Genomic DNA, 21,836 nt, shown 5'->3' with positions numbered 1-21,836 from the left:
GATTTTTCTCGGTGTGGATTTTTCCACTTTTCATTTATCCCAGGGAACGGGTGGCTCGTTGGTCTAGGGGTATGATTCTCGCTTAGGGTGCGAGAGGTCCCGGGTTCAAATCCCGGACGAGCCCTGTTTTTTTATTTCTTTTTTCCCCCGTTATCATTATTGACAGCTTGTTACCAATACATTTCCCTTTATTCTTATGTCTGTCTACCGGAGAGTGGAGAGTGTCAGTGTCCGCAGCTGAACAATACTGCCCCTGTCTGCACCATGTCCTGGTCGGTGTTGCTCCTTGTTTGTATCTATAGTCTTTGTGTCGTGTGTATAGTCTGCACGGTCCTTGTCCACTATGTATAGTTTTGCGTCGGTTTGCACTACGTACAGTATTGTATTTAATTTCTAGTGTAGCACCTGGTCCCCGGCTGAACGCTGTCTCGTTACACTGTTGCTGTAAACAGCTGAAATGACAATAAAAAACTCTTGACTTGAAATCAGATCAAATTTGATCACTTGGGATCATGATACAGATCTGTTGATAATGATGTCAGATATAGGTCACAGTTTCAAGTACCAGGCAGTTTCTATAATTCTCTATAGGTTTTTATTTATGTTCACGTTATTTGCGATTAAAAAAGGAATTGTTTAACTAGGGGAAACATAATTCACTATACAATCGTACATGCACGGTAGTGGAGCCCCCCGAAGGTCACTCTGATCTAATGGTAGCTAAATGTAGGGTACCAACTTAATCTACATAATTACAATTAGCGAGCATTGACCCTATCTGGTATATTTAGCTAGTCCGAGCCCTAGCTTTTTGGGGACTTTCAATATAAAAATGACAAGTGAATACAACATAGCATATATAGTCTTTACGGACATATTAAAAGCATTGACCCCGACGTGATTTGAACACGCAACCTTCTGATCTGGAGTCAGACGCGCTACCGTTGCGCCACGAGGTCTTGCATTCAAGCCTAACGTGGACAGTATATAATGGTAGTGCTGCTCTCGTGGTTATATATTATAAGCAATATTATAAAAACCAAATTATGGATAAGTGTGTTAAGGGTGAAAGATTGATGATATAATCGGATTCCTGACATTTATTATCTTTCATGGTCTTATTATAAGATGACGTCGCAGTTTTGTATGGCCGGTTAGCTCAGTTGGTTAGAGCGTGGTGCTAATAACGCCAAGGTCGCGGGTTCGATCCCCGTACGGGCCAAGTTGTTTTGATGTCTTCAACAACAATTTACAATCAGAACTATAACAAATAAGAACTATTGAAAAATAATTTGTTTTAGCCATTCTTGGCGAATAATTTAATTTGGCTTTACCACAGCAAAATTATCGACGTAGCTGCTTTGACTTAGCTTCACATGCGACTGACTGACAGCCGCAAAACCTTTTGAAACTTTTTTGTGCATTTTCAGCGTCGTCGTGTGGCGACCACAAAGGCGTTTACCTGTTTAATGACTCCCCATTTTCCTCTTGATTCTGTGCCTAGAAGAATAACCCAATGAAATACCATTTCTGCGCTGTCCTAACTACGTTGATTCTGAAAACAAATACGTGTATACATGAGAACATAGCATCGCTTGGTCGTGTCTCTAATTAAGTGTAATATATACGCACAATCCAGTCCTGTAAAACATGGCGTTGGTGGTATAGTGGTTAGCATAGCTGCCTTCCAAGCAGTTGACCCGGGTTCGATTCCCGGCCAACGCAAACGTTTTCCTCTTTTCTCTTCTCCTTTTTCATCCCGTGCAGAATTGTAGCTGCTAATAATAATAACTATCCAACGTAAGATAATTCTTTATTGAGTATGGGTATACCACAAATACAGAATCAATAACCAAATAGAGAAACTTGAAGAAAACTTATGTGGTCTTTGTATCTTGTATCTTTGATTTAATGAGTATGCTCAGCTTTCTATCGGTGAGCAGCTTTCTATAGGATAGCTGAAGATGTGGTGGTTGAAGGAACCCCTCCATTATGTGAACACCGGGGACTTAATGGAGGGGTAAACATAGCAAGAACTGATAAGAAATAACAAACGTATACATGGGGCTCTACAGAAAGATAGATGGAGTTTACCTGATGAACAGGAAATGTGTCACAGTTTCTCCTTGATCCAGTAAGTTCATATGTTATCCTATTCACTGGTGTTTATCCTGCTTATCCTCTTTTTCCCTCTGTTGCCATGGATATGCTATTCCTATGGCAACTGCAGGCCTTTATGGATGGCCTCGGGCCCCCACCGTAGAGGACTGTCTGAACCTTTCATTACACATTCCCTTCAAACTCACAGACATATCACACAAGTAGCAAGCAGAAGTCTCTCTCTCTAACTGTTGGCCTTTCTTTCTCTCCCTTCCTTTGCCCTCCTTCCCTCTCTCTTTGAGTCCCCGTGCTCCTCTGGCCCTGTGGTCATACCCCTGCGTCTCACTGTTGAGTCTTTGACGTACTACACATGTACATGACATCCACATATCTGTTTGTCTCTTCACTATACACTTTTTCCTAAATTACTCTCTGGACATGATGCCATTGCTGCTTGGAAGAGGGCTGTGATCAGATTTGTACCATGCCTGTCACTGTCATAACAGCTCGGTGCCCTGAGCTTTCTAATTTTCGATGGCAGTGGAAACCAGAGCTCCATCTTTAAAGATGCATGAGACGTCTTAAGCAACGGAGAACAGATATGGAGGCTCTGCCAGAGAAAGTGTTTCTGTGTCAGAGAGAGTGAAGGAAAGGGAGGGTTGAGGCTCATGCAGATGACAGAAAAGTTACCAGTGGCAGTGAGGGCCGAGCCGAAGCAGAGCACACTGTCAGGACAGTGTGTGTGAGTGTGTGTGTGAGAAGGACAGGTGGGGGGGCCTCCACCTGCTGAATGAACCCTGTTAGCGTTGGGGAGTACCATGGGCTACGAGTGGGCTCAGCCCTGCTCAGCATTGTGGCGGGCTGCATCATCATTGGTGTGTCCAGGGAGTGTGATGCTGATGCTGTAGGTGGTATCTTCCTGGGTGCTGGGGGCCTCGGTGAGTATGTATGAAACTCTCTAGGAACTACTGATCCAGTTGTGGGAAAGATTTTTTTGTAAATGTTAAAAGTCATTGGTTTAGGCCATATGGCCAAATTGTAGATTTTTGTGAACCACTATGCTCTGATTAGGGGACCTGCTCTTGTTTAACATCTTAAAAAACATACTTACGTTTATTTTTATCATTTTGAAAGAGTAGCTTGTGACATTTTCCATCCTTCATTCTTTCGTTCATTCGATACAACAGTGTAACTGGAACCAGCTGACAGCCCGGCGAGTCGCACAGCTAAGCTAAGATAGACGGCTTTCCTCGAGTGAGAGAGCAAAGGGCAGGCCTCGATCTGAGGAAAACATCAGCATGCATTGTTCATGTGAAATGAATTCTCCCTGCTGATTTGATCAGCTGTCAATAATTAATATGACTTTCTTTTGTACAAAAGAATTGGCTTGACAGAGACTTCCACTCTGGCAGCACTTGTGCAGCTAAGTGCCGTCTAATTATGTGTTTTGGGGCTTATGTGCCTTGATGCCTCCTCCAACACATAGGCTGACTAATGAGTACGAACGGAGTGTTATCGGCAGATTCTTTTCACTCCTTTTGCAGTTTCATGACATTTTAAGCACATGCATGCATCACAGCCACCCTCAGGACCTGACAGGAATTAATGCCAGCTTTTGTGGCTTGTAAGGGAAATCAATAACTGTGTTGAATTGGAGCCGAGTGCCACTGAGAGGCACATAAGCCCTGCAGTTCAGATATTACTTTAGACTTGGAGCTGAACAGGAAGAAACATCACACACTGTATCTGATGCACTCAACATAATCTGAAGATCGTTTCATGAAACAGCCTCATAGTCGGCTGTGATGTTTGCAAGTATGGGGACTAAAATGAAAAGGAGAATAGAGTTTTTCTCTCTCTCTCTCTCTTCCTCTTTCCCTTCTGGTGTGGCTCACAGGCAATCCAGAGCACAACGAGCAAATGAAATTAACAGAATGCAATATGAGAATATGCAAGTGATTAGAGTTATGGTTTTATACGATGGTGAAATTTGATATTCTTTTATAATGAGATTTTTCAGGGCGCCTGCTATATGAAATATTTTCCTCCGCTCTTGGTTTCAGTTTCAGTCCACTGTAGTGAAAATTCGGGGTAAAGAATACCAATGAGTGAATGTTATTTCTTTTGAACCCAAGATTTTGATCTAATTAATCTGATATTACGTCTTAAATATACTAGTGATCATTTATGTTTTAAACACACATTTAAGAATCGGAGCTTTTATATCATTAATCAAATTATTTATGATATCTACTTTCCAGGCCTGCTCATATCCATCTACCCCTTCATAAAAGCCTGGCTGAATATCAATCATATTCTTCCATCCTTTGGTAAGTTTTTGCATGTTTTTACTCATTATCTGATAATTCAGGTCAGATCATGTTAAACATAATTACACTTTGAAAACACGCCGTTACATCAAACGCTACCATGCTGTGACAAATATGGCAATTTCTCAGGAAACTTCCGAGTGCACCCCACACCCGCCAATCCTGCTCCCGATCAACCTGTAGAGACACTGAGAAGAGAAGGTGAGTGAGCGTGTGAGCCAGCCAATTGAACACATGAAGGCATCATGTAACATACAAGAATACTGTGTTCAGTTTGAGACTCGATAGTGAGTCATCAAGGCCACGTCTGTAACTTGTTGATAACAAATCCGACACCAGTCTGCACACTGGAGAGCTAATAGCTGATGCCAGTGAGAGAGGTGTTAAGTCTAGGTGGTTCCTGCAAAGCATCAGCCATCTCGCAGACATCTCATAGAGTGCAGATGAATTGTGACAAAAAGCACTTTTTTATCTACAGAGATGCAAAAAATAATGAGATGTTATATCTAAGACAGAAAAGGGACACCGTACAAGTGTGAAAATACATTAATACTATTTGAAAAGAAGACCTCCACGTTTGCACTACAATGATAAGAACTTCAAAAATGATTTTAGAAATCAGCCACTTAAAGTTAATGATATTTGATGTATTCATGAGGTCTTTTGTAAGTGCGTATTTGGTTGTCCAGTTAACAGATTCCAATTAAACTCACCACGATCGTTTCTAAAAGAGAGGTGGCTTTGTGCATCAATAACTCACTATTGATTAAATGAGCGATCTGTGATTAAATGATGGACCTCGAGATTTTGCTTTTTCTCTCTCCTGACAGCCGTCATAGTGCAACGCAGCTCTCAGATTTCCACAGACTTTTAAAGCATGCCATGTTTTACTGAACGCTGCAATGTGGTCTTCTGCTATTGGCAGGGACTCAGAGTCAATTAAACCCGGAACGTTCTAAGAGTCGAATGGGAAACTTTGTGGAAGGCGGACCGATGGCTGAGACCAATGCAGACGAGGGGTATGAAACCAATATTATATCCTGTGAATTATTTTTGTAAGCAAATTTTATGTGGATTACTGGTTTACACACAAGACCAAGAAGCAATCTGACATTCAGTGAGTGCAAGAAAAGTAAAGATGAGAAAGATGTCAAGTCAATGCCAACATAAATAGAAATAAAAATAATACAGTAAAAAGCAAAAGAAACTATTCTAAGAGTATGGGGAGCTGGAGTTGACTTCACTTGACATGTGAAGTCACAGCCACAGTCATTTCCTAACCCTAAAGATCAGAGCTAATGAAAGTTTCCTTAATCTGCTTTGACAATATTAAACTCTTACACTGATTCATCAACAAAATTGTTGTTGATGAAAGGAGGACAGGTAAATTAATATAAAACAAATTAATGGAGGATGTGACAAATGGAAGAAAGACCTTATAAACAGATGCTGCCGAACATAACATTCTGCTTTGTGGTGTTTTGCAGGACATCTTCAGACATGCCAGATGTCTTATCTAGACGGAAACTTAAGCAGTCACCGTCTGATCAAGACCTACCATGACGTCACCACATGACCTGAGGAACCAGTTTTATTCTGCTAGTCTTCTTCATTAGATCTCTTTCAAATGTGGGACAAGAGACACGGATTTGGATCTTTGATTGGTTGCTTTTTTCTGCGTAATTGTCTGCTGAACTGCTGAACCTGTCCCGTTTGCTGTGATGTCGTTCTTGTGTGGTCCAATAAACATCTCCAGAGATTTAACTCTGATTGTTACTGAAGTATTTCCATACCACCTGACAACGAGTGAAACAAATTAAGCTTTGCAGTCCCACTTGTGCGCAGCTCACGTCTTCGTCACACAATGTTCTCAGCCGGCAAATTAAGACATTATTATGGTCGTTATGTGATGAAGAGGCTCACGCACTGTTCAGCTCAAGTTCCCGTGCTTGGGTTGGTCATGATCAAAACAAATTGTAATATATGCAACACACATGTGTACACACACACACAGAAATGGCTGCTTCCTCTGCCTGCATACAGTGGACTGCACCCCCACAGTGAAACATAATAAATTGATATTCAGGACAGCACAAGCAGAATGACTGCTACATGGGAAGAAGCGGCATGGAGGGTGGGGTGGGACTGAGACGTGCTGTGAGGCTGAATAATGCAGGAAACAGGAGCCCGAGGAAGCTGCAGCGTCTTGATGACAACCAGCAGTTTGATTGTCAGGCCTGAAATCACAAAGCCAAAATCCCACAATCCCTCTGTGCCTTTATGGAGTTATACAATGGACACCCAGAAAAGACATACCCAGTTACCTCTCCCAGCAGTGACAGACAGATGTCACAGTGTCCAGCCACATGTATAAGCCACGGATACATCAATCAGCTGCAACATTAACACCTGCTTGGTATTTTCCAAGTCCCCTTTGTGCTGCCAAGACAGCTCTGACCTGTGAGGGGAAGGGACATAGGACCTCTGGGGGTATTTTGTCCTTTGGAGTCCTTTGGGTGCTGTGCATTGAGTGTGGGTGGGAGGGTGCATTCATCTTATTTCACCACACCCCACAGATTGTGGTCTGCAGTGTTTAGGTAGGGTGGTGTGTGTCAAAGTCCGTCCACACGATTGCCAGAACCCAAAGTTTCCCCGCAGAACATTTTATTGATGTTATTCAGGTCACCTGTCAGTGGCGTTAATGTTGTCGCTGATAGGTGTTTAATTACAGACAACTTATTGGGGACTTTTGACCGTGTATTAACGACTTATCGAGGACTCAACAGCTGGAGAGTTTTCACAACCTGGCAACACAAGGTTGTTCCAATTAAAGATTGATTTATTAACCATTAATTAAGCCAGTAATTGCCTTTTATGAACCCTTTACAAAGAGTATTTATTATTATTGTCCCCTTCCAGTATGATATAATTAAAATGTTGTTCTGCAAAATCAGCAACAAGTACATAAAGTTGAGCCGGTGGGCTGCGGACACACATACACACACACACACACACACACACACACACACACACACACACACACACACACACACACACACATACACACACAGGTTGAGCACTGGTGAAGTAAAGGACGGATCGATGAGGAGGAGGCAGGACAGTCCACGGAGGTCCACGGAGGAGGGACGAGGCTCTGCACGGCAGATCAAATATGAAATAAAGAAATAATGAAATATGACGAGTTCACACCGCCTGTCGGAGAGACGCCTGGCATGTATTAGCTGTTTCCCTCCATTTCCGCTGCAGGACGACCTGTCAGGTGCTACGTGCGTCTCGGTCCACATCAGGAGCGGCGCGCGGTGTTGCGTCTCGGAGGAAATGCCATCTCACCTAAGTGATCTTCCCTCTCCACGCGGATTTAATGTCCCCCTCCCCTCATCCTCCCCCCCAGCAGGTCGGATCGCCCCGCTTTGTGTTTCCGCGGCCTCTGATTGAATGGCTGTCATGACTTGTGCCCTCAGGACCGTAAAACTGCGAAAGCAGAGTGAAAATCCCTCGTTTGGTGTTTATGTCCTTTCAACCTTCCAGTAACTACATCCGCTAATTAGACAGGGAATCTCGGTCAAAATCTCCCAATGAACCGATGGAAAGACCTTCAGTGTGTCGACAAAGGGTAAGATCTTTTTTACGGCTTAATTATTACAGGGATGCTACAGTAAAGACGCATTCAAATGCGTTTTTAGCAAAGCATAGTTCACACTGTTTGTAATGTATATTTAGGGTATTTAGTCATGTATTCGCAAACAGCGATCCTTGCCCCACATCTCCTTTCTTATGCTCTTGAATGGGGCGCATGCTGGAATGAAGGGGCTGATCTGATTCCAACTAAATACTGAAATGCTTCTGGCTGGCACGATCGAAGCAGCTGCAGATCGACTGCACACATTTTACTTAACAAAACAAGACAATGTGAACACTGGTTTTTGATTAATCAGGTTAAGTTATTAAGTGGCAGCTTAAGACCTTTTAATAAATGGTAATGCAAAAGTCATTCTTCTCATTGATGCTGCGTTTTTAATCCTGTAATCACGCAATAATGTGAGGAGTCGAGATGCCACAAATACCACTCAGCTGTTTATTTCAGGGTTTAATTCAATTTTTTTCATATTTTTCTTCTATCCAAGTTACACTATGGAGGAGTTCAGTTTTGAGTAAAATAATATTTGAAAAAAATAGCTTTGTAGTTATAGTTAATAGTTTGTTTTTCATTACTGGACAATATTCTCTCAGTAGTCCTTCCACACATGCGGGACAGGTTTCTTGTCAACTGTATAGGCTACAGTCTGCAGTCAATTTGCCAACTTTTACCGGATACAGTGAAGTCCAGTGTATTCTGCCTGTAGGTTATGATAATATGTCAGTTCTTAACCTCTCTCGATATTTCTAATTCATAGGAGTAGCAGAGTGATGAATGTTCAGAGCTCGTACATGGATTACGCAGACCCTCTCAGGGAGGACGATCATGTCCACCGTCGTCATTAGACCGATGTCCAGTGATACTAGTGCACAGAGAGGGTGAATGAGTTTATGTTCTTTTATTGTGTGCATCTATAATAAAATTCTTACGGTTGCCATGTATTTTCATTTACAGACAAAGATTTTTGCTGACTGTGAATTTATTTAAACGTTGCCATGGACTGAGGGACAGGGAGATTTGATAATACTGTCTAACAAAGAGACCAAGAGAGAGAAAGAGAGTCTGGAGACATGGTCATCACTGATAGAAATACCAGCACCCCCGTACCTAAAAAGGAGCCCCAGAAGAAGACGAGGAGGAAGTCTCGGCCTCATGGCCTGCCCTCTCCAGCTCTCTGCTGTGCCTGTGGCCTATGCATCATGCTGGCTGGACTCAACATCACCCTGGTGGGAGCGTTCGCCTTCAGCACACTGGTGCCTTCTGCCAATCCCCCCATCATCATCGGACCTATTCTACTGCTGGTGGCCTTCTCTTTCTTCGGGGCCTGTTGTGTGTGCAGCCGCCTCCCCCCTCCCCACAGCTCACGGAGGTCAAAAGGGGGCGGCAGGGGCGCGGGGTTGATGGGACATGGCGGGCTGGCTGGTGGGGCAGCGTTTGAAATAGAGACCAGCGAGCACACGCTGCAAGATACCACAGCTGTGCAGCTCAGCCCCACATCCTCTCCTGGATCGTCCCAGGCATCCAGCCCGGAAAAGGAGGCTCCCGACCTACCTGGGCCCTGCAAGCTTTTCACCATGATGGAGAGTAACGGCCCGTCTTCTGCTTCTGCCACGGCAGTCTATTCAGCCTCCATGGCAGCAGGAGGGGAGGTGAGGCTCAACCTGCCACGTGAAGAAGTGGTCACCTAGCAGCACAGAAACTCTTCCAAGGCCGGAGTACTAGCAGTGTAAATATCCTTCGGGGCTGAGGGCTTGCTGAGTGTGATTGTGTCCTCTAGTTCACTTAGTGCCATATTTTCTGGTCGTGACAAGTTAACAGTATGCTTTTGATTTTCTGTGATTTGTGCAGCCAAGTGGTAATGAGCATGCAAAGATAATGAAACATCCCAGTATTTGTGGATCATAGGTTTTGGAATTCAAATTCCTACCTCTCCTGTGCTGTTTTCCTACAAGTCTCTGTTCTTAACGGTGGGCATTACGAAGAGTTCTCATGTAGAAATCAAACTAAGTGTCTGAAACCATAAACTTTTATCTTGTTACTGTTACTGCAGTTTGTGGGAACCTCAGCTGTCAGCAGTGGTTTGTGAGGACTTTGTTCTTAAAAGAATAGATGTGAAAGGTCGTTAGTGAACTGTGCGGGTACATTTGTAGTGACATTTGGCATTTTGTGTGCCATTCTCAGTGCTGAACTTGTTTTGGGGGCATAAAATATTAGAGGTCAGAGCGGTCCCAAAGCAATATTCCCTCACCTGAGATCAAATTCTTTACATTTACAGTCCGCAAGTAAGTGATTACACACTACTTGTCTACAGCCAATATGTTGTAATGAACAACGGTGCATATATAACAGTGTGTTACAGTATATTTACAAGCAAATGTGTACAGTGTTGGATTGTGGTAGCATAATTCACATAGTTTGACTTTGTCATCACATTGACAGTAACACTGTGAACATGATGTTTCTCGCCACATTCACTGAAGGTATCACAGTTTTAAGGTCATGTACGTATTAATGATTATATTTTCGGCGATTTATATACAGCGTAATGCAGTTTAGCTCATGATCCAGGTGGAAGTGGGACATGCCTCAATCTAAGGTATAAAAAAATGTGATGATTTTGTCATGGTGAATTTCAGTTTATTGAATTTGAGTTCATGTTTTTGCAAATGTGAACATCTGAATTTCACGATACTGAATCCTTGTTTTGATATCTGAAAACTTTAACTTCATATTCAGCAGAAGTTAACCTCAGCTGGACGTAGTATGCACAAAAAGGACAAGCCAAGAAGTCTGACAGAGTTTAGATATTCAGATTGTGTAAACAAAGTATCTGCTCCCCATCACTGTGATGTCTTCTTGTCAGTTATGAACTTAACTGGTTAAACAAGACATTCAAACCCCGATTTCCTTTGAAAAGGAAAGTTGCCTTAGACTGAGATATCAGGATACAAATAATGAGGGCTATAATAGAAGTGCACAATAGCATTTTTCTTCAGAAAGCCATTGTTTGGCTCTGGATTTCTATTCCATATTGATGGGAAAGCTTCACCAAGTTTTTTGCTTTTGTGGATGTAACAAATGCATGCAAATGGCTTAAATGTTCCATCTCAGAAGTTTATATGGAGTAGCGGGACAGTGAATATCTGGAGACAGGTACACAGACCAGTATCCAGAGCGTTTTCCTTACAAAGTATGAACGTTTGTTATTTGTGATACAACTCCTCAAAGGGACCAGTGTTTTGGTCAAAGCTCTCTCTCGTGCCAAGTTAGAGTGTTGAGCTTATTTTTGCATGTTCAGAGAACTGACTCATGGAAATGAGAAAAACACCCTGTTGTGAAGTATTGGTGTTATCTGTGTATTTTCATTTGTGTAGCAATTATAAAAAAAAAATCTGGAAAATGTAAAGGACAGAATATTTTTGTGAAAAGTATAATTTGTTTATTTTAAAAGTAAACTATCCAAATGTGAATCCTTCAAAAGATACCAATAAAAAGGCTCTTTCAGTAGAACATGAGGTTGCTCATTATGCATGCGTGGCATGACACCATGTTCTTGTTACATTGCATTTTGTGTCATCATGAAATCAAATGAATAAAAATGGCCAACTGGATTTGTTACATATTAAACTTTCAAACAAGTTCAGTGTGATGCCGGAGGATAACAGTCGTTTTTGGAACATAATCATCTTTACGAGACTAAACAGACTCTTTCACAGCACCATGTTGGTGCTGGTCACCAGACAAAATTTAAATATTTCCCCAAAAGTGTCAGGAAGAAAGTGGTAACCTAAAAACACCCTGTGACTTTATGCTTTCCATGTCAAACCAGCCTGTAACTAATTATTCATTAATCTAGCAATTATTCTGTTGAACATTAGATTTATCCTGTCAGAAAACTGTCCAAAAGCCAAATATATTTAATTCAGAGAAATTCAGCAAATCCTCATATGTGCAAACTGGAACTGCCAAACTTTTTGCCTGACAAATGGTTTTGACAATTATTTATTTATAAAAATTATTGCTGATTAATTTTAAGTCAGCTGATTTTTCAAACAATCAGCTTGTCAGGAAAGTGAATATATCACTCTGGCTGGTTGAAAATATGGTCTGAAGAGGCGAACAAGAGCTGCTCTCCTTTCCATTAACACGACACATGAGGATGGCCTTGAATAAAGCACTCAGCATGTTTACGTGTGTTTAAAGTTGTTGCCACTGGGGGGCGCCAGAGACACATTTATGAAATCAAGCGAAGTTACATAAAACGTGACGTGTCACATCAGGCCAATAGATGTCAGTAGATCACAACAAACCTCTGTTGGTTGTTGTTGTTGAGACTGTCAAAGAACAAATGGTGCAGGAGATTAAGTGAATTTGGTGACATTTTAAACGGCATATGGATTATTGCCATGCAGAATTACTAGAAAGTGTCCGCCGTTGCACAGCCTTGTGATGAGAAGCTTGCACGACAAAAATGCCTAAAGTGTCAACCCATCTACATCGTATTTCTTTAGATATTTCTTATCAGTGTGAAAAAACGAGAGTTGTTTATGTTTAGAAATCCCAGCTGGTAGCACTAACTGAATCAAACGTATGAGAGTCATTTTCAGTGTCCGCAGTGCTGATAAAGCTCCCTTGTGCTCCTGAGATGGTGAAGGCACAGCTCTGGGGTGTCCTACTTTTTGAGGCAGCTTGCAAATGACAAAATGGAATGAGCATCTTTCTTCCTTCAGAGAGGCTTCCAAAAGAACTGATGTTCAATTTCACAGTCGCATTTCTGATAAAAGTTGAAATTTATGGCTGCGGTTACATCCACTTGGTTGGCAGAACAAAATAAAAGAGATTGAGAGGCAGCAATTTATAAGATAAAAAAAATTATGTTTACCTTACTTTCTAATACATATAAAAACAAGATTGCGCCTGACCCATATCTCTATTCTGCCTGACAGCAACAATGAGGTAAAAAAAAAAAAACTGTCAGTAAGGGTTTGAAGCAGCAGATGGTGGACTGAGGCTGGTTACTGTACGAGCCAGGCGGGGAGCCTCAGCCAAGGCCACTGAGACTGTCACATATACTGGGAATTTCTGTGATTAAAGCCACACCAGAAGAGTTTATAATTTGGGAAAACAAACAAACAAAAAAAATTACTGGACTGCTATTCCACTCAACCCCCTCCTCAGCCCCACCCCGTCTCCACCTTTCAGCTGCTTCCAGGTTTATGTTACATTACACAAAACATTTCCCAGGGGACCCCTGTCAAATATGCCGACTTCCTGCATCTTCTGCTTGTTGGCCTTCACTAAACAGGCTCATAAAACATATTAAATGTGTAGCTGGCTGGAGGCTGAAGATTTACTGCCTTTCGGAGGTGCACAGGTTCGTAGGTGAGCTGTGGCCTGAGGAGAATATTTACATGTTTATGCTCTTGGTGAGCAAAAGTCAAGTCATGGTTTCCTGCAGCAGTTAAGCTTAAATGTCACAAAAAAGGGACCAAATGGAAGCCACCCTTTGTCCTTTGAACCTCCATGTCTCTCATTGCCATCGGACATCTTTTAAAATCCATTTCAAGAGCATTTTCAACATTCCAAAGTCCCATTTAGCAGTTACTGTCTGACATTTTGCAATTCCTTATTGCTTATATAAAGTTGCAGTTCTCTGATAACGTTTTTGGCATGGCTGTTTAATGCCCGATGATGGGTAATGAAAAACGTTTTCCACAGACACACTGTCTAACCCTTTGACATGGATTTCACTTTTATGGCAGCAGTTGTCAAATTTATCCGGTGACCACAAAATGCTGATTCTAGTTGTTCAGTGAACAAGAACAGAGCAGCATGTTTAATTTCTGGCATAAAAACTGAATCGAAAATGATCCCAAACATGTTGTAAACAAGCAGCGGTAAATGTTGACACAGCCACTGTTTGTCTCTTTCTCAACACTTCACTTTTGCATGTTGCATCCATATTAATTGTAGGAGCACTTTGAATATCAGCCTTCTTCTTGCAGCACCACTGTGTTACAAAACCACTGACAAGGCTGATGGGACATCAAATATTGTCAGTGTAAAGTCTCTCCTTGTTGACATCTCTGAGCAGATTGTAGCGCTGCTCTTGTTTACACAAACACACATATCCAGCTGCAATAATGACTGAGCCTGATTTGTTTAAGATGTTAAGATACAGTGTAAACAAATGGAAACGTCTGGAAGTTAGAGGCAGACGCTTGGCAAGCATGCACAGCTAACCTCTGGTGCATCCACTGAATGTCTTCTTATTTGTCATGACAAGATGCTGCACACTGACAAAACACTGCTGCAGTCACACAAACACACACACACGCTCACACCTGCAGTTGCAAGCGTCCCATCCGCTCTGAACCGGAGCGTGGCGGATCCCGACGCGCTGCATGGGATGTGCTTGTGTGTGAGAACATTCTCAGTTAAATGAGTCGGCAGAGGAGGGGGATGGAGAGTGTAATCAAGCTGAAAAGATTAGGGGAAGACGAGCTGCTGAGGATCTATGAGAGCAGACACTGGTTATATAACCCTAACCCAGTTCACTCCGCTTCCAAAGATGGGCTGGGAGGGAGGACAAGGAGGATTTGCTGAAATAGGGTGAATCCTTGTGTTTAGACTGGAATGAACCAGAACAGTTGGTTATCTCCATACACTGCAGATTCAGATGACAACGGGTGTCAAATTCTCATTCAAACGCTGTTTCTCCAGGTCAAAAAAGAGGTTACAAATTGCTTTGTCAGACTGAAAGCATTGACTTATTTCGTGCAGGACAACAAGGCAGACGATTTGATTGTTATCGACTATGTGTCCACCATCGGCTATTGCGTCATCACCCTGGTGACAGCAACAACATATTTCAGGCCTCCCCTGCCAACCCTGCAAGTAAAGTGTTTACTCAAGAGTGGTCAGTGATTACCTTTGAACACAGGATCATTTGATCTGAAAATCTCCTAAAGTTGGCTTCGTTAGAAGCGTAGATACGGATGTTTTGGTCCTCCATGTGCCTTGCGTGGGCGGACCTCAGGGCCTCGTGACTGGGCTGTTTACATTAGTTCCTTTGACAGGAGCAGTTTGAGGGCGACATGGAGAAGAAAGCTCCCCACAGATCAGGGGGTAAAGATGCAGCAGGATTTGATCAGAACCATTGAGGGTCCTAATGGTATTGCTACGATGCCCTGCATACCAATGACAGCCAACAATGGGTCCCTCGCCATTCTTAACTCCTCCATTCACCCCCAGTAAATGGCAGTTTATTCAAGTGGCTGGGCAGTTGCATAACCTCGCTTTTCACAAGTCTATATGTAGGCCCTGGGAGAAGGAAACATACAGAGTAGTGTACAGAGAGAGGATCCCAGTGCAGTTCCAGGAAATTATAAAAGCACAAGAAAACAATGTGACCACCAGGATGTTGCTTGATGTGAATGGCATTAATGCAGCTGCAGTCAAATCAATCACTCTTTCCTATATCCAGCCATTAACAAAGCTGATCAATGTTGCTTCAGTAACGCTCGTGCCTGCTTCTCTTAGCCTCGACTAGGAGTCTTTGACCTGTTCTGTGAATGTTATCCTTTCGCATGTGGCCCACTGTTTAACTGAGCTAATCAATAGACAGCCTGAAAATAGAATGGGGGTGGGGTACATGCCAATATTTAAGGCTGATCACTGGTCAAATATTTGGCTTATGAGTCGAACTGCCAAGCTAAAATAACATTTTGAGCGGGATGTAGAGTCCACTTTATAGAGGGAAGTTGCACATGATTTTCAGAGCACTGTGAATGTCACATCCCTGCTATCAAATCAAGATAGTGTCTGAAGTACAGTGTTTTTATGACTACATTACTGTGTTTGATGATATGGCATGCATAGTTACAGAGCAAAGAAGAAGCCAACTGAATACTGTATCGGGATGTCCTGCGGTGCGAAAGGGCTGGTAAACAACATGTGGTACCACTGGATTCCAGCAGAGGCCCCCGTTTTTCAAAGAAATACAGGGACAATGAATGAATAACACTGCAGACTGCTTCAGACCGGTTTCCCTGCTCCACATTTAAGAGGTGGGGGTGGGGGGGTCATACTCTGAAATTCAACATTAGCCTCAGCTGTTTCTGTCATACTGCACCACAGTGATGTGGGCATAATTTACCTGTTGATCATCACTGAATCATAATGCAAATCACCTCTGATTTTTTGCATATGCACCACCTGAACTTGCATGTGCTTTTTGCAGTAAAGGCAAAAATCTTTTGTGATTAAAAGGCGGTGCAAATAGCCACTTACTGTCCCTTTTTACCCAGCATGCCCTTACGTCTCCTTTTGTGGTTTTGTAATGCTATGATAATAGCTGGCCATGTGGGTCATTTCACGGATGAAAGGATGACAGGTAGTTTTGGACTTACCTGTGCACTGGTCAGTTCACCACTTAAATATATATTGCGTGGAATAATAATGATATGATCAGTGAGGGGAGTGACCCTTGATTAAAGTAAAGGACTCATGTCAGCATCCCCGAGAGCCACGTCTTGCGTATCTTGTATTCACTAAGTCTCCCTTAAATAAATAATGGCAGGGCTGGTCTTTGGAGCGCGTGACAGAATACCCACCGGACAACTCTCAACCAGCAGCCTAAAGGTCCTCTTCCGTTTTAACTGAAAAGATCTGATTTAGTAGTTTGCTGGTGGACACAGGCCACCTGTGGAAGAGAGGAAATCCTTCTTGCTCTGCGTCATGCTGGTTTTACAGCAGTGAACCAGTTTGCCATGGCAGCGGCTATCGGCATACACGGCACTGTGGGGGTGGCCAGTCTGTGTCAGCACTCATTATCGTCCACCGCCTTAGTGGATGCCTCTTCCAGGAGTCCTTTAGAAATAAATAAAAGAGAGATGCTTTACACTTTAATGACTTTCCCACAGTGGCTCTCCAAAACAACAACACCCCTTAAATTGCTGCGCCCTGGCTAAGACTGGAGGAGAGTCCCCACTGCTCAACAGAGGAAGTGAAATACTGAGTCCACTGTCTGTCCACTCTGCAAGGCAGCCAAAAAGAGGGAGAGAATAATTAGGTCTTTATGTGGCATGGGGCCTACAGGGGACAGCCTTGGTATTGTCCCCACAGCACCCTCCCTTATCCCGGTTTGATTGTTCCTCGGGATCCAACACATGGTCACATTGCAAAACCCTCACAAATCAAACTTGAGTTTTTGTATCTTTCCCTGACAAACCCTGGTCCATTAGCCAGTGGTCACCAAGTTTAAAGCAGGCAGCAGGCATTTAATTGTAACAGTCTTTTTCCAGGTACTTGTTCTTGTTTAAATTTTCTTTTGGCAGGTTTATAAAAGTAAATATCAAGAGCTGTGATTTAACTGGCTTACTATGATCACATGGCCGCTGTCTCCTTCCAAAAATATTTTGCAAAGGATTATCTGTTGTGTTAGGGTTCACTGATGACAGAAGAGCAAATGGATGCTTACCAAAGAGTAAAAATGTAAACATTTCTACTAAATTTAAAGAGAAAACAGTCACGCCAAACTTAACATTAAACACTATACACATGTCAGCCAGACAGTTATATAACCACTGAGATGTGTGAAGTAGAATGCAGAGCTGAACTCTTACCAACTTGGCTTTAATCTCGTAAAACTTTATGGAAATAGATTACTATGTTGTTTCCATATAAAGATGTATTTAAATGATTCCAACATGATGAGTCTGGTGCCAGTCTTTTCTCCAGCCTTCATTAAAATATTTGCATTTACTCTAAGCACTATAGCAATCAGTTTTTAGTAAGATCAGTTATAATTGACTGAAAAAAGATGCGTATTATATACTTATTATGCAGTAATTTTCACATAGAAAAGATAAGAAAACAATTGCAAATAATTCCATCAAACCACAGTCAGGACTAAAGCAGCCTTAGTCAGCTTTATTTAACTGTTAGACATCTGGATTGAGACGTGACAGCGACTTAGCATCAAAGTCCACATTACTGTCATCAATGTGTCGTCAACTGATGCCGGGGTTACGGTTTCGTAAGTTAACAACGCTAATTTTCGCCGTGACTTTGAGTGAATAATTCTCTCTTTCAGCTGCGTATTCTGCCCGTGAGATGTCAGCAAACAGGGCCCTGTTAAAGTGGATTACAGCCTGTGATGACATGTGTAATAAAATATAATCTCTGCTGCAGTTGTAAATCCTCACTGACCCAGCAGTGTGTGAGTCTGTGCGATTTGTCATGAAGGTATGAACATATTCTGTGTAACCTTTCAATTAATCCAGTACTGTATAGCAATGCTGACAGATCACACTTAAAATAACACTTCATTTCTGCTGTTGCTGTAAGCAAGTCATTCAATCTTGTCATGTTTTTTAACAAGAATCTGTTATCTAAAAACCTGTGCTGTGGACAGGTGACCTGTCCGGGACATTGCCCTGTTATCTGCCCAATGCATGCTGGGAAATACCCCAGAATAAGAAAGAAAAGGAATAAAAGTGAATGAGAGGATGATGAACTACATGCATGTTTTTTTACTCAGTTTCTTGTACAGTATCCGTATGTTTGTATGTTTCTTGTCCTTTTTCTGAGTGATGACAATGTTTTTACTCATCCATCCGTCCATTTTCTATACTGTTTATCCACACAGGGTTGCAGTGGGACGAGCTGGAGCCTATCCCAGCTGACAGAGGTGGGCTACACCCTGGACTGGTCGCCAGTCAATTGCAGGGCTGACACACAAAGACAGACAACAACACACACTCACACCTCAGGGCAATGTAGAGTAGCCAATTAACCTAATGTGCACGTTTCTGGGACTGTGGGAGGAAGCTGGAGTACCCGCAGAAAACCCACGCAGGCACTGTTTTTACTGCTTTTACTTGCAAAACCGATATATCCATCAACCTCGGTAGTAGTTTGTTTATTTGCAAATACGACCATGCTAACATGCTAAACTAAAATGGGGAATAAGGTAAACATTATACCAGCATGTTGTATTGTCAGTGAGAGCAAATTAGCATGTTGACATTTGCATTTAGCTTAAAGTACTGTTGTGCCCAAGTTCAACCTTGCAGAGCCACAAACAGGGCTCCTGTAATCACATTAAATCACACAAAAGCATGTGCGAAACCTCTTTTTGCCGTCAAGAATCATATCTTAAAACACATATATTTGCACCTTATTGCTAATGATAATGAATTTATATTTGCTATCAGAGTCACATTCCCACCTGCAGTAACACAAATAATGGACAACAGAAGAAGAAACGAGAGTTGATAAGTTTAAATTCATAGCTGATCTGCAGGCTGAACTGACCGGTTACTGTTTGTCCTATTCAAATTTGTTGTGAATAGGCCGAACAAAACTCAACTCCACTGCTCCCACAAGATCTGATTACATGCATTCACCTACTGGCGTCTGAGCTGAAGAAAGACAGAGAAAGAAGTCAAGAATGAATTGCCTGAAACTGGAAACCATACATTAGGGTGTGTAACTGAGATGGCAAAAGAGGTCAGACAGATTTAACACGCGGGGAGTGTTAAACATAGGTCAAACCAAATTCTATTTAGACTCATTGGAGATTTGATAGCCTCTAAAAAGACACGGTGGCCATGTTCCTATATCTTGGAGAGACGACTGAGCATCTACAAATGTAGCTTTACAACTGCTCTAAAAGGCTGCCAGGGCTACTGGTTCACAGTGGACATAAAAAAAGTCAGATGGCGCAAGGAAGCAGGTGTTTCCCCAACTTTCCCTGACTCATGGCAATTACACAGCTGACTCATGAAGAACAAAGTCACCTCTTTTACTTCATGCTCTTGTACTGTGTACTTAGGAGTCTGACACCAGAGATGGTGGCTGTGGCCTTTTACGTGTTTGTGGATGTCATGTGGGTGCACAAGAGCAGACATAAAAAAGGGTTGCATTTGTTTAAATAAAAAGAAGAGTCTTTAAGGCCGTGTTAATGAATTTTTTCATGATTATATATCCCAGGAGAACTTCATAATGTGTTGACAGAATGTGGCCCTTTGAGATAAATAGCTGGTGGAGCTAATTCTGCAGTTATAGGCTCCATTAAAACTTTGTAGAAGAAGAAGGTGCAACAAGTAGATATAATTAAATTAAAATTATTTTTGCAAAGTCTGCATTGCACATTGTTTTCCACTCCAGCTGAGTGTAAAAGCTTTTTTGCAATATTTTCACTTTTTGCTGTTATTGCATGTTGAACACACTTCAGCTGAAGAGTGGCCTCTCTACAGGGTCAAATCCCACCACCCTTGGTTGAAAATTTATTTAATTGTTGTGTTTTTTTGTAGTTTCATTTTGTCATTTAGTTTATAGCACACTCCCTGTCAGCTGAGGTCAAAGGCTTTGCGAGATGCCAGGATAACTGTCCCTGGTGTCAGTGTCACTTACCCTGTGACTGGCATATGGCAGGCCATGTGACTCAGCCGGCGTGATGGTGAGATCAGCTTAATCAAGAACCCATAAAGACACTGGTTTCACACAACCAGACCATGAATGGCTCCTGTCATTTCATCTTGAGATCTGTAGCCCCTCTGTCAACTAATGCAACATTGCAAATCAAAAAGCTTAACAAAATAATAAAATTAAAATTAATGATATCATCCATCGGTGATGAGGAGAATGAAATTCACACATCAGCTTCATCCACCTTTTCTGTGCAGGAATTCAGATTGTCAGAATAAACATACTGTTGAGCGGCTCAGCGTATGAGGATTATGCTCTCTTTCAACATTTTTTTGAAACCAATGTCCTCTGTGCATAGGAATAAAGGATGAAAATGGTCAGCGCTGATAAAGAGTGAGCACATGGAGTTTTGGAAGAAAACTTTTTCTATTTTTAAAATCCTTGCTTGAGCTAACACTCCATCAGCTTTCACTACAGCGAACAGGGGGCAGGTATTTCCCTCTCCATACACAGCCTAACAATAAAGCTATAAATGATCTGCTGTCGGAATGTTTAGCGCTGAAAATTTCAGGTCATCCATTTCTATTTCTTTCAGGATTTGAACAGGCATTTTTCTGGATTTACTGTGCAGCCTGTGCTTTCTGTACTCCACCTGGTTCAGTGTCTGCCGGAGCAGAGAGTAGAGTCAAAGAGGCTTATGGAACATTCGCTCTTAAAGAGGCTTTGCACACTTCGGGACCCCTGTAAAGAACAATGACCCAGCTGTGTGTAGTCCCTTTCTCGTTGGTGTCGCAGAACATACGGAAAGCTCTCTTAGCAGGTCAGTGGAAATATAATGAGTCCTCAGGAGTTGTATATTTTCGAAGTTTCATGACCACGGACGAAACACATGCTACATGGTATTTATTGCACAAGCTGCATTGAGAACACAGTGTGCTCAGGTGTTTCCCAGACTGTTCATCAAAGCTAAAGAACTCACATAACATTTAGGAGAACAGGCCTCAAGTTTTCAGATTTTCTCATTCTGCTGCACATCGCTGCATATGCACATTTCCGTTTTAGCGTATCACCAGGCCAGTGTGGCTCAGTAGGAGGCTTCTTATGTTTGAAGTTTGAAAGAGGCTTTAACCACTCGCCTAATAATGGAGCCATTGAGATCTGATGGGGCTTTTGCACAAACTGAACTCTCTATGAATAAACAAGCCCCTCTTACATAAACAGCAAGCAAGGCCAACTCTAATTATCATATGGTCACAAACAATAGCCTTCCGAGTTGAATTTCATGGTGTCAGGACTGCTTTGGACTTTGTCTC

General features: G+C 42.2%; 2 protein-coding genes and 4 non-coding genes across 6 annotated transcripts; 5 read left to right on the top strand and 1 right to left on the bottom strand.

Moving 5' to 3' along the window:
• The first annotated feature begins 52 nt into the window (after positions 1–52).
• Positions 53–124, top strand: trnap-agg. The gene has a single exon. It is a non-coding gene; the product is annotated as a tRNA-Pro (tRNA).
• Positions 125–887: 763 nt separating this feature from the next.
• Positions 888–959, bottom strand: trnaw-cca. Its single transcript has one exon. It is a non-coding gene; the product is annotated as a tRNA-Trp (tRNA).
• Positions 960–1,148: 189 nt separating this feature from the next.
• On the top strand, positions 1,149–1,222 carry trnai-aau. The gene has a single exon. It is a non-coding gene; the product is annotated as a tRNA-Ile (tRNA).
• A 431-nt stretch (positions 1,223–1,653) lies between these two features.
• trnag-ucc lies at positions 1,654–1,725 on the top strand. The gene has a single exon. It is a non-coding gene; the product is annotated as a tRNA-Gly (tRNA).
• A 1,165-nt stretch (positions 1,726–2,890) lies between these two features.
• On the top strand, positions 2,891–6,190 carry kncn (kinocilin). The gene is made up of 5 exons (XM_046408578.1): positions 2,891–3,004; positions 4,310–4,430; positions 4,560–4,631; positions 5,356–5,449; positions 5,918–6,190. Exons 1-5 carry the CDS (start codon positions 2,891–2,893, stop codon positions 5,991–5,993), a joined length of 477 nt encoding a protein of 158 aa, XP_046264534.1. The 3' UTR covers positions 5,994–6,190.
• A 1,312-nt stretch (positions 6,191–7,502) lies between these two features.
• tmem275a (transmembrane protein 275a) lies at positions 7,503–11,621 on the top strand. The gene is made up of 2 exons (XM_046409676.1): positions 7,503–8,064; positions 9,043–11,621. Exon 2 carries the CDS (start codon positions 9,159–9,161, stop codon positions 9,774–9,776), a length of 618 nt encoding a protein of 205 aa, XP_046265632.1. The 5' UTR covers positions 7,503–8,064; positions 9,043–9,158; the 3' UTR covers positions 9,777–11,621.
• Positions 11,622–21,836: the final 10,215 nt, after the last annotated feature.

Source organism: Scatophagus argus, chromosome 13, assembly GCF_020382885.2.
Source record: "Scatophagus argus isolate fScaArg1 chromosome 13, fScaArg1.pri, whole genome shotgun sequence".
NCBI lineage: Eukaryota > Metazoa > Chordata > Actinopteri > Scatophagidae > Scatophagus > Scatophagus argus.
Note: the sequence above shows the minus strand (reverse complement) of the source record. Positions and strands in the feature narration are given on the sequence as shown.

Excerpts from the sequence above, each read along its gene's own strand:
- tmem275a (XM_046409676.1), top strand. The coding sequence starts at position 9,159 with ATGGTCATCACTGATAGAAATACCAGCACCCCCGTACCTAAAAAGGAG.
- kncn (XM_046408578.1), top strand. The coding sequence starts at position 2,891 with ATGAACCCTGTTAGCGTTGGGGAGTACCATGGGCTACGAGTGGGCTCA. Across the intron at positions 3,005-4,309 it reads GGGAGTGTGATGCTGATGCT|AATCGGAGCTTTTATATCAT; the intron begins GTAGGTGGTATC and ends CACACATTTAAG. Across the intron at positions 4,632-5,355 it reads AGAGACACTGAGAAGAGAAG|GGACTCAGAGTCAATTAAAC; the intron begins GTGAGTGAGCGT and ends TGCTATTGGCAG.